General features: G+C 43.9%; 2 protein-coding genes across 2 annotated transcripts in view; both read left to right on the top strand.

Annotated features, from left to right (window-relative positions):
• Positions 1 to 190: 190 nt before the first annotated feature.
• brcc3 (BRCA1/BRCA2-containing complex, subunit 3) lies at positions 191 to 2,002 on the top strand. The gene has a single exon (XM_060038985.1). The coding sequence runs from the start codon at positions 352 to 354 to the stop codon at positions 1,135 to 1,137; it is 786 nt and encodes a 261-aa protein (XP_059894968.1). The 5' UTR covers positions 191 to 351; the 3' UTR covers positions 1,138 to 2,002.
• Positions 2,003 to 5,279: 3,277 nt separating this feature from the next.
• The window catches only part of rab27b (RAB27B, member RAS oncogene family), a 20,193-nt gene continuing 12,760 nt past the window's right edge, over positions 5,280 to 12,712 (top strand). Inside the window, exon 1 of the mRNA XM_060038990.1 lies at positions 5,280 to 5,597. The gene's annotated coding sequence lies outside the window, so the exon portion shown is untranslated. The remainder of the gene's footprint in view (positions 5,598 to 12,712) is intronic.

Genomic DNA, 12,712 nt, shown 5'->3' with positions numbered 1-12,712 from the left:
AAGCTTCATGAACTTGTATGCAGCTTCCAATATAGGATTGTACGATGTATGGTCGCCCAATAGTGTAATACCCAATAGGCCTATGAAACAAAATTACATAAAGTTAACTTGAACATTTGAGTAAAAGTAAAACAATAATCACACCAATATGTCAAAACTATACCCTGATTATTTTTAGGAACTCATTGTGTGCATTTGTTCCGTCCCGGAATTATTATGGTGTGACACGCCTTTGCGGAACGGGAAGAGGAGACAGCCTGCTTGTTTTACGACTATTTAACCCCGAGTTTGGTCGTAATAATCAATCAGTTTAGTGCAGTATCAGAGTAGTCAGTCCCTGTGAGTGTCAGCATGGCCATCAGCGCGGTCCACCTGGAGGCGGACGCCTTCCTTGTGTGCATGAACCACGCGCTGAGCACGGAGAAGGAGGAGGTGATGGGCCTGTGTCTCGGCGAGATGGAGACGGACCGCATCGTCCACATTCACTCCGTCATCATCCTGCGGCGCTCCGACAAGAGGAAGGACAGAGTGGAGATCTCCCCGGAGCAGCTGTCCGCTGCCTCCACCGAGGCAGAGCGGCTGGCGGAGCTGACGGGGAAGCCCCTGCTCCGGGTGGTGGGCTGGTACCACTCCCACCCCCACATCACCGTCTGGCCCTCTCACGTGGACGTCAGGACCCAGGCCATGTACCAGATGATGGACCAGGGCTTCGTGGGCCTCATCTTCTCCTGCTTCATCGAGGACAAGAACACCAAGACGGGCCGCGTCCTCTTCACCTGCTTCCAGTCCACGCAGGCGCAGAAGGGCGCGGAGTACGAGCGGGTGGAGGTCCCGGTGCACGTCGTGCCCCGGGACTCGGTGGGCAAGGCGTGTCTAGAGTCTGCCGTGGAGTTGCCGCGGATCCTGTGCCAGGAGGAACAGGACACGTACAGGAAGATCCACAGTCTGAGCCACCTGGACCCCATCACGAAGATCCACAACGGCTCCGTGTTCACCAAGAACCTGTGCAGCCAGATGTCCGCCGTCAGCGGGCCCCTGCTGCAGTGGCTGGAGGACCGGCTTGACCAGAACCAGCAGAACATCGCCGACCTGCAGCTGGAGAAGGAGAGGCTGCAGCTAGAGCTGGCCAGCATGTAGCTCTATAGAACTCAGTATGCACCGAGCTCACAGACATGAAGCTCTATACACACTGTACGCATTTAATACTGTCTGTTCTATATGGAGCTGCAAAACATGTAGCTCCATAGAACTAACAGTATCAATACTGTCAGTTATATATAGAGCTGTACAACATATAGCTCTAGAACTAACAGCATAAATAATGTCTGTTATAGAGCGGCACAACCAATAGCTCTAGAACTACAAATATAAATACTGTCACCTCTATATAGAGCTGCCCAACATGTAGTTCTTTAGAACCAATAGTACCAGTTCTGTCTGTTCTATATAGAGCTGTCAAACATATAGCCATATATAAGTGACAATACACTACTGTTGGATATAAAGCTTGCCAATTTATAGCTATATAGCCCAAACACAATGATAAGAAGTATTGGTTAATATAATAAGCTGTGCCTCTATATAGCAGTAACAATAGACTATCTTCTATTTTCTGTCAGTTATATAGAGCTGGGCAACACATAGGTCTATATAGAACTAACAGTATTTAGTATTAGTATCTGAGCTGGCCAACATGTAGGCATCTTCCGCCTCTGACAAGCAGAGGATTTTAATGATTTCTAATGACCTGTTTCAAACCTGCTTTCCACTGCGATTGAACATTAAACTGTTGGAGCCGTAAATGATGTCTGTCCTGCGGGTGTGTCTGCTCCAAGCTTCGGACTGTGTAGCGATGCTGGCTAACCTGCAGAACACGTTCCTCCGGGTGTGATGAAAATCGTTCATGTCGTTTCTTGCTTCATTTAACACCTTGGCCATTGGTATGTTCGGGAAAACTTTATTTATAATTGGGGGACTTTAATAAAATATTTTAAGGAAGATTCCCACTGGGTACAATTTTGTAATGCTTTTTTTATAAAAGTTAAACTTAATTTATGTTGACAATGATGAGATATGGTCAGTCTGTTTTCATAGACACACACACACACACACACACACACACACACACACACACACACACACACACAATCAGGACCGAAGTGATTCATTTCAGACACGGTTCTGGAATTCTCTAACCTATGAGGCCATCATCCTATTTCCTCCTAAATGTCTCTGAAAAGATAAAGCAACTAATTTGAAACATGCAGAAGTGGTGGTAGGGTCTGGCGTCTCAGCTGAAGGTCTGTACTAGACGCCCAATGTCCACAGTCTACCTCTAGGCCTGCTGGAGCACTATGCCCCCCTGCCTGCTCCTTAGTGACTTAATGACACTGAACTCAGACAAATTCAATTAATATAAGTAATAAATTAATATCTGAGAAAAAAAGACAATATTTGCACTTGTGCTACTCAAAGAGGTAACGATTACTTTAAATCTACCTGTGAGAAGTCTCCATGGAGCCTCCTCACTGGTTAACCGAGTCTCCATGGTCCTCCTCACAGGTTAACCAGTGAGTAGTATCCATGGAGCCTCCTCACTGATTAACCTAAGGAGTCTCCATGGTCCTCCTCACAGGTTAACCTGTGAGGAGTCTCCATGAAGCCTCCTCACTGATTAACCTAAGGAGTCTCCATGGTCCTCCTCACAGGTTAACCTGTGAGGAGTCTCCATGGAGCCTCTTCACTGGTTAACCCGAGGAGGCTCCATTGTGCCCCTCACAGGTTTACCCTGCACATGTATGCCTGGTCAGACCTCATCGGGCCGTACCAAGTGGGGCTGAAGGGAGAGGGGCCCCTGTTAGATTAAGATGCTTCGGAATGTTTATTAGTCACTTATATAATGCACAAGCGTTATAACAACGGGACTTAGGAGCTTAGGTGAAGTATGTTCTGAATACTTTAAGGCTCCCCTTAATGATTAAGAATGGGGCGGGTCAAATTGTATTTAGGAGAGTGCTTAGTTTGGGGGGGGGGAGAATGTCCTGTGAAAGGATAAAGTATTTTCCATTAAATCCTGCCCTCTGTGGGTTTATGCCTTGAACTTTGTTCTTGTTTTGTGCACACTCCTATAGCAGCTGCTTGCTACCGTCTCACCGCTGAACTGTGCAGATTAAAGAGTCATCCGAACTTAAAATAATTTGGGTCATACATTTCAGTAATAAAATTACAATAACATACAATAATCATACAACAAGCATACAATAATCCGAGGCTCAGATGGGAGTTCCCCCTGCGTCTCTTCAAGATCTCCACAAGGAGAAATCCCCAAATTGGAAATCACCCTGCCTACCTCCGAGAGGTCTGCAAGAAGAAGTCTGATGCGTCGGCAGAAGCAAGCAATTCATGATGCTGAGAGAAACTGTGGCCCCCAATTAGACTAAACTATTGGTTAACTAGGTGGTAATCTATTGATGAACCTCCTCAGGATGTCATACGGGGTTGTGGCCGTGTCCTGTCAGTTGGGACCCTGGGCTCTCCCTTCCACGAGGGGTTCAGTTACAGCTTTTTAACACATCCCCTCAAGGGGTCACGAAAACAGGCACATAGCAACACATGCCACTAAGAGAAAATGAATGTGAAAATATAATTTCCCTTTACACAACCTATCAATCACACTATTAATGACTGATTATCCCACAGTCTCCGTTGTCATAGTGACAAACCTGTCACCTCTAGTAATCAGCTTTTGTGTGTCGAGAAAATATGTGCAGAACCTGTGTTCTCTCTCTCTGTGTACAGACGTAGTGCAGATCAAAGTTAAACAGTTTCTAGCAAACTGTTTCCGTGGAGATATAAAACATAATAGTGGATTATACTTGGAGAGACACACACGCATGGACACACGCGCGAACACACACACACACACACACACACACACACACACACACACACACACACACACACACACACACACACACACACACACTAGAGATGGTAAAAGGCTGAGATGGTTCTTGGTATGTTATTGAATTGCACTGAGAGCACACATTCAGAGAAAACAGAGGTTTGGGTCAGAGTGCAGTCCCATGCTCTTGTGTGATTGGTGGGATGTTAGTGATGTCATTTATGATCTATGGGAGGCTTTCTGCTCTCATTGTGGTTTGGTTTCCTCCTGGCTGTAAAACCTAATGACTCATTACAAAATATTAAATATTCACGAGATTTTGCTGTCTTCATCTTCTCCTTCTCTCTCTTCTCTCCAGCTCTCCATCTTCTCCTCCCATCTCTTCCCCTCTCCTTCTCCCCCATCTCCTTCCTCCCCCCCTACTCCTCCCCCTCTCCTCCTCTCTCCCTTCCCTCCCCCTCTCCTTCTCCCCCCTCTCCTTTTCTCCCTCTCCCTTCTCCTTCTCTCCTTCTCCAAACCATTGTGTTTATTTCCTGTGCTGATGTAAAGCATCTTCACTGCTGCAATCTCTCCCCTATGTAACCACACATCACACACCCATATATCTGGTACTGTCTCTGTTTTATTCATGTGCTTTAAATGTTTTTTAAAGCCTAACCCTCACTCACAGAAGAAAGTATAAGGACATATAATATATGCAGGAAAAATACATCCTATACACACATATATGTATATATATATATATTATAGTAAAAGATTCAAATGAAGGCGCATATTGAAGGTGTAATTCAGGCTGACTATATTTGTTGGTGAGAAGAACAAGAAGCACAGGCTAGTGGACAATGCTAAGGAAGATATTAGACTTTAAAGCAATATATTTATTGGTCAATAAACAATGATTTAAACCACTTACATTTCTTATTCCTTTCTTTGTTGTATCATTTACATATTTTATAATTTACATACCGACTGGTCTTACCACTGTTTTCTAGTCAACAAATCCAAAATAGAAATATAAGTAAAAAGATGGAAAATAGGCCACAACACATTATTAAGACAATAAATTAAATAAGGATAGATTAACGATTTGAAACAATTTATTTATAGGTAAAATAACTCGTTTAGCACACACACACACACACACACACACACACACACACACACACACACACACACACACACACACACACACACACACACACACACACACACACACACACACACACACACACACACACACACACACACACACACACACACACACACACACACACACACACACACACACACACACACATCCATCCACCTGTTGGACGCACTGGGGACAGCTAAAAGTTGGAAGGAATAACAAGTCCGGCGCTAGGACCTGGAGGCAGCAGGCATCCGTTCACGGCTGACTGACTGGAGAAACACACAAGTGTCAAACCTCCACCCTAAAGGAAGCGATAGCCACCAGCTCCACCTGCTTCTCCGAGGTCTACGCCGCCGTTCCCTGACATACAACCTCCTCCGCCTTCCTGGACATTTAGTCAGCTTTTGAAGCGTTTGTTGGGCGAGGTTGGATCATCCTGGGTTTCACCGAGCGGCCAAGACGGTGAAGATGCACTGGGTTCTCGGTTCGGGAGGAGACGAACGGGAGAGCCTGGACCACACCGCTGCTGACCGCATCTGAGCTCGCTTTATCACCGTTGACGTGAGTACAAAACCCGCTCTTATGCCGTCTTATCAGGACGTGTTGGCTGTGTGTGTGTGTGTGTGTGTGTGTGTGTGTGTGTGTGTGTGTGTGTGTGTGTGTGTGTGTGTGTGTGTGTGTGTGTGTGTGTGTGTGTGTGTGTGTGTGTGTGTGTGTGTGTGTGTGTGTGTGTGTGTGTGTGCGCGCGCGTTTGTGCGTCTGTGCGTGTGTGCGTGTGTGTCTGTGTAACGCGGGGGTATGAGTCATAGGTCCGTGGACTGCGTGTTTCCAGACGAGAGACGAGGCAGGAGAGACGGGAGAACTGTCTGCAGAGAAACTCGTTTGCATGAGAGGCGTTTCAGTTTGCTGCCGAAACGCATTTTCATGCAAACGACTTTTGGTCATGATGTGTGTACGTTTGTAACTGCACGATTTTGTATGGGCACACAATTCGTGCGGTTTCAAATGAGAAATGCCGCAACTTTGCAACCTGGAAAACTTAGAACTCTGTTTACGTCACAAGATCAGATTGTTATTTTCTATCGATGCGAGCTCAGCGTCCACATCAAACCAAAGACCAGGAGCTGTGCTGCCTGCAACACTCATGTTGTGGACGTCTCGTCTGCCCCTGACGGCAGGTGAGGGGTGTCCTGTTGGCAGGTGAGGGGTGTCCTGACGGCAGGGGAGGGGTTTCACGTGGTCCTGGGGGTATACAGGGTGAGGGGTGTCACGGGGCCCTGAGAGTCTTCAGGGTGAGGGGTGTCCCGGGGTCCTGGGGGTCTGCATTAGGAGGGTTAACGGGGATAGTTACCCCCTGGCGGGCGGGCTTATGTATGGCCTCGGTGTTAATAAAGCGTCAAATGAACAAGTCGTATTTACAGGGAATCGGTTCTAACGCCAATACAATGTAGTATTATTAGGTAGCACAAAGGAAATTGAACACTATTGTTTGCCAATCTTCACATTGACCCGATTCATAACGACAATAGACCGGTCTATATACTATATTATTATAGTATAATATCTACTATACTGCTGCTCATTATGTATGCAGTGCATTGAAGTTTGTTGTTAATATGATCTAATATTCATAGTTCTTGTATTGACGTGTGTGTAGATTGCCTATACATCACCCCCCTGGCCCAGTAGTTGGGTCCCCTTTTACAGCTTGGTGTGATTAAGAGGGTAACTGACAGATCGTTGGAGAGACAGTAAGGGAATGAGAGCGAGAGACACTAGAGAAGAGAGAGGGAGATAATTAGAAGTACAATTGAACAGCATGAGATGCAAAACGTCTGTTAGAGAAATACAGACTAGGTAGGCATTAGAACTTATACTCAAGAGACGTATGAGGGCATAAAGAGAGGGATAGAGAGAGAAGAGAAACAGATTTAGAGGAGAGTGGGAGAGGTATAGAAGTGAGCGATAGACAAGCGAGAGGTAGAAAAAGAGAGTAAGATAGGAGAGAGGTGGAGAAAATAGAGCAGATGTGATTAAAGAGAGCGCTAGCTAGAGAAGAGGATTAGGAGGAAGTGAAGAGGACAGATCTACAGAAGAGGACAAGCTACAGAAGAGGACATAGAGCTATATAAGAGAACATAGAGCTAAAGAAGAGATAAAGAGGTGGAGGAGAGATAAAGAGGTGGGGAAGAGGTTAGAGAGCGAGAGGAGAGTTAAACCTTATCCGTGTCAATTTATTCAGACAGGTCAGTGCTTTTTGATCTCTTAATGAAATCAGCTTTCTATCTCAGACTGTTCTACACTGCTCATTATACTGCTGCCCTGCTGCTACTAAATATAGCTCCAGCTAGAGCTAGAGAACAAGAGCGCTACCTAGAGCTGGATAACTAGAGCTCCAACAAGATCTATCTAGAGCTAGATACCTAGAGCTCCAACAAGATCTGCCTAGAGCAGAATAACTAGAACTATAGCTATAGCTAGATAACTAGAGCCCCAACAAGATCTACCTAGAGCAGGCTAATTAGAGCTCCGACAAGATCAACCTAGAGCTAGATAACTAGAGCTCAAACAAGATACACCTAGAGCTAGATAACTAGAGTTCAAACAAGATATACCTAGAGCTAGGTAACTAGAGCTCCAACAATATATATAGAGCTATATAACTAGAGCTCAAACTAGATCTACCTAGAGCTAGATAACTAGAGCTCCAACAAGATATACCAAGAGCTATATAACTAGAGCTCAAACTAGATCTACCTAGAGCTAGATAACTAGAGCTCCAACAAGATATACCAAGAGCTATATAACTAGAGCTCAAACTAGATCTACCTAGAGCTAGATAACTAGAGCTCCAACAATATATACCTAGAGCTAGATTACTAGAGCTCCAACAAGATATACCTAGAGCTATATATCTAGAGCTCCAACAAGAGCTATATAACTAGAGCTCCAACAAAAGCTATATAACAAGAGCTATTTAACTAGAAATATAAGACTTTTGATTGAATGAAAACTTTATTGAACAACAATTAACAGAAGTGTTCAAAAGGATTAAAAAACACAATAAAGCCCAAAGGCTTGTTTCTATTGTGGTCCTTTAGATGGGACTAGAGCTGGACATATATATCTAAAGCTCCATCTATCTAGAAATTAAACTTGAACTATGTGTATGGCTCTAACTAAATCCATATAACTATAGCTCAAGCTTGAGTTATAATTTGTATAGCTAGAGCTCTAAGTAGAGCTTTATACCTAGAGCTCAACCTGGATCTCCCACTGTAGTTATTTAACTAGATCTATATAACTAATAATCTAACTAGAGCTATATAACGACGACTCTAACTAGAGTGAATAACGTCAGCTCTAACTAGACTGATTAAGGACAGCTCCAACTAGAGTGATAAACGACAGCACTAGAGTGAAAAACTCTAACTAGAGTGATAAAAGACAGCTCTAACTAGAGTTATAAACTCTAGATAGAGTGATAAATGACAGCTCTAACTAGAGTGATGAACTAACTAGAGGGATAAACGACAGCTCTAACTAGAGTGATCAACTCTAACTAGAGTGATAAACGACAGCTCTAACTAGAGTGATAATCGTCCGCTCCAACTAGAGTGATAACCTAACTAGAGTGATAAACAAAAGCTCTAACTAGAGTGATAAATACTAACGTGATAAACTACAGCTCTAACTAGAGTGATAAACGACAGCTCTAACTAGAGTGATAAGCTAACTAGAGTGATAAACGACGGCACTAACTAGAGTGATAAACGACAGCTCCAGCAGGAGTGATCAACTCTAACTAGAGTGATAAACGACAGCTCTAACTAGCGTGATAAAAGTCAGTTCTAACTAGAGTGATAAACTAACTAGAGGAACAAACAACAGCTCTAACTAGAGTGATAAACTCTAACGTGATAAATGACAGCTCTAACTAGAGTGATAAACGACAGCACTAACTAGAGTGATAAACAACAGCTCCAACTAGAGTGATCAACTCTAACTCGAGTGATAAACGACAGCTCTAGCTAGAGTGATACTCATCAAGTAGGGTGATGTTTTTTATTTCTTTCTTTCCTTTTTATTTTATCAGGCTTTGACGTCTCAGTACTTGGGCATGATTTGCTTGAAGACTGTTAAGGCCTTCAAAGCGTGAATGTCCTTTTACATTCAACATTACCTTTCTGATTTATCTTGTCTCTGCCAACAATCAAGAAATTAGAATACTTCAAAGGGGAATCGCAATCATGACATTCATTCATTTTGTATATCATTGTCTTGTTGCAGAAGGGATATTGGTTGCTCGTTTTCATAACAAGCTGCTTACAAGTTTACATTAACTTTTACGTCTTCCCTCAAGTCCAGCTCGCTTTGATTTAAAATCAAAAGATATCAAAGCAGATATATATTTTATGAAATAAATATCATGGACGGGAGCTATGAAGCAAGAATAACGTTGACATTTATTATTTATCCATCGTGTGCATGTGTGTGCATATCTGTGTGCGGGTGTGCGTGCATGTGCGTGTGGCTAAATGTGGGTGCATGTGCGTGTGCTTCTGTTTGTGTGTGTATGCATGTGGGTATGTGCGCTGGTGTGTGCGTGTGTGGTGGTACGTGTGCGTTGGTTGTGTGCTGGGTGGGTGTTATTGCTTGGATGTAAATTACTTGATTGGGCTCTCGGTTTTATTATGATTTTTTATTGATATACATTTTAGAAACAATCTATGTATTATACATTAATGATAACATCAATAAGTGTCACACTTTAAAACATTTGGATAGGATTACTGGATTCTGAAATCCCAAATGAATGCTTGTTGTTGTACTGGGCGGCTCCCAGTGACCACGCGTAGAAGGCTGTGGTTTTACTACGCTGCTCTCCGTAGAAGCCGTCAAAAACTGTGGTGAGGGGGTGACACGGTCACGGGTAAGCTGTTTTATTCCAATTATGAGAGAGAGAGAGAGAGAGAGAGAGAGAGAGGAGAGAGAGAGAGAGAGAGAGAGAGAGAGAGAGAGAGAGAGAGAGAGAGAGAGAGAGAGAGAGAGAGGAGAGAGAGAGAGAGAGAGAGAGAGAGAGAGAGAGAGAGAGAGAGAGAGAGAGAACAAGGAGGGTTAATGAAGAGAGAGAGGGATGGCGGGAGGAAGGGGAAGGGGAGGGAGAGGCAGAAGAGAGGACCCTAGTTGCCTAGTGATGGAGATAGAAAAGTAAAAGATGAGAAAATGAAAAGACGCGATGAAATCGCGTTAAATTGTAACCAAGGAAGAATTGTACCGTCACAATGCTTCTCTCTCTACTTCTGACCTGCTCATTTCTGCATCGCCAAAGCATACAAGAAACAACTTAATATAAAAGTTTCAGTAAATAGAAAACAATGCCACAATGATAATGATAACACTAATTAATTGTGAATGAAGAGCACAATGGATAATATACCAAGTGATAATTATTATTAGATTTATTGATTGATTGAATATGTTTTCATTGTATTTCTCTTGAAGTCAAGAATAAAATGCAATTCTAAATGTTTATATTCGGTCTCTCACTGATGGAACATTATGAAATGGTCACATCACCGATACAGCAGTGAGACAGGATGGGGTGGCTTCAATAGAGCAGTGAGACAGGGTGTGGTGACCTCACCAATAAAGCAGTGAGACAGACTGTTGTGACATCAATAGAGCAGTGAGACAGGGTGTGGTGACCTCACCAATAAAGCAGTGAGACAGACTGTTGTGACATCAATAGAGCAGTGAGACAGGGTGTGGTGACCTCACCAATAAAGCAGTGAGACAGACTGTTGTGACATCAATAGAGCAGCGACACAGGGTGTGGTGACTTCACCAATAAAGCAGTGAGACAGACTGTTGTGACATCAATAGAGCAGTGAGACAGGGTGTGGTGACATCACCAATAAAGCAGTGAGACAGGAGACTGAGTTTTCCTCTTCTGTCATTTTCAATAGTCATCAACTAAATCTAGTACACCGCACGCACGCACGCACGCACGCACGCACGCACGCACGCACGCACGCACCCACACCACGCGCACACAGAGAAGAGGCACCTCGTTCATCCTAGAACAAGCAGCTTACGTAACAGTCCTGTAAGGCTGCTGGAGAGAGAACCATTTAGACTCACTTTAAGTTCTGGTGAGCTCAAACTGTTGGAACCTTGGTGAACTCAAACAGTTAAACCTTGGTGAACTCAATCAGTTATCCCTGGTGAACTCAACCAGTTATCCCTGGTGAACTCAACCAGTTGAAACCAGCAGATCAATGGTTTCCTGATGTATGTCTCTGTGTCCCTATACGTGCTGCTATGTTGCTATGGGATACCCTGTATAGAGGGGTTAAGAACCTGGTTCTGGTTTACACCTCGTCATCACAACGTGAAGGAAAAAACAACTTGTCGTATATCCACCATGACTAGCCAGAAGTAGGGGGGGATCAGTGTGTTGTTGTGTGTTGACCTAAGCACAGGGGTTCCTGGTACCCAGCATGCAGTCTGTTTCCAGCTTCATGCATTTTTTAACTCTATGGATGTCCCCCCCTCCTCTTCCTCATCCTCCTCATTCCTGTACTATCTCTGCTCCTGCTAATTCCCATTTCTTTCACTTCCTCAAATTCTTTGTCATTCTCTCTCTCTTTCTTTTTCTCAACTCACAATTCAAAGTGCATGCTGACATGAGAAACATACGTCCTATTTATTCTCCTTCCTTTCCTCCTAATCTCTACTCCTGCTCCCCTCTCCTCCCTTCCACTCTCTCTCTGCGCTGTTATTTGTCCTTAATTATACTCTCTTCCTCTATCTCTCTCTGTCCCTCTCACTATCTTTCCATGTATTTCTTTTCTGGCTTCTCAAGTCATATCCTCATTCCAACCTTGCGGATTTCTGTGTCATTCTCTCTCTGTGTCATTCTCTTTGTCCTTATATACTCTCTCTCTCTCTCTCTCTCTCTCTCTCTCTCTCTCTCTCTCTCTCTCTCTCTCTCTCTCTCTCTCTCTCTCTCTCTCTCTCTCTCTCTCTCTCTCTCTCTGTCTCAGTGACATCAACAAAAGCGCGGACATACAAATAATGTGAATAAAACTGCTTACCCCTGAATATGTTGGAGTAAGACCAACTAATGTGTTCCGTCTGGGTTACACACACACACACACACACACACACACACACACACACACACACACACACACACATCACACTGGATCAACACAACACACAATCACTGACATACACCAACACAATTACCTTCTCCACTCCCTTATACACAACAACGCAATGGTAAACATATAATACACACAATGACACATACACACTCTCTCTCCTTTTTATATTAAAGTGATTCTTCACACCAACACCCATTTCAGGAACTTGCATGTGACTGCGAGAAAATACAACAATTCATGTCCATGATGTGGTGTGCATAGCTATCCTACTGTAGTGTTGTTTTGTTCTGTGTTTTAGGGAATGTCATTATGTCATGTTGGGCCCCATTTTAACGGTCTGAAACGCAAGTGAGAAGCGCTAAGCGCAAGTAGCTTTGTGGGCGGTTCTATGGCGATGTCGCTATTTTACCGGCTCAAAAAATGACTCTTGCGCCCGGCGCAATCCTAAAAAGGGTTGGTCTGAAGTAGCCTAATTATCCGTAGGTGTGTTTTGGGCGTAACGTG

This window comes from Gadus macrocephalus, chromosome 19 (assembly GCF_031168955.1).
Source record: "Gadus macrocephalus chromosome 19, ASM3116895v1".
In the NCBI taxonomy this organism is placed as follows: domain Eukaryota; kingdom Metazoa; phylum Chordata; class Actinopteri; order Gadiformes; family Gadidae; genus Gadus; species Gadus macrocephalus.
This window is presented reverse-complemented; position numbering and strand designations above follow the sequence as displayed.

Coding starts and splice junctions, on each gene's coding strand:
- brcc3 (XM_060038985.1), top strand. CDS start 352: ATGGCCATCAGCGCGGTCCACCTGGAGGCGGACGCCTTCCTTGTGTGC.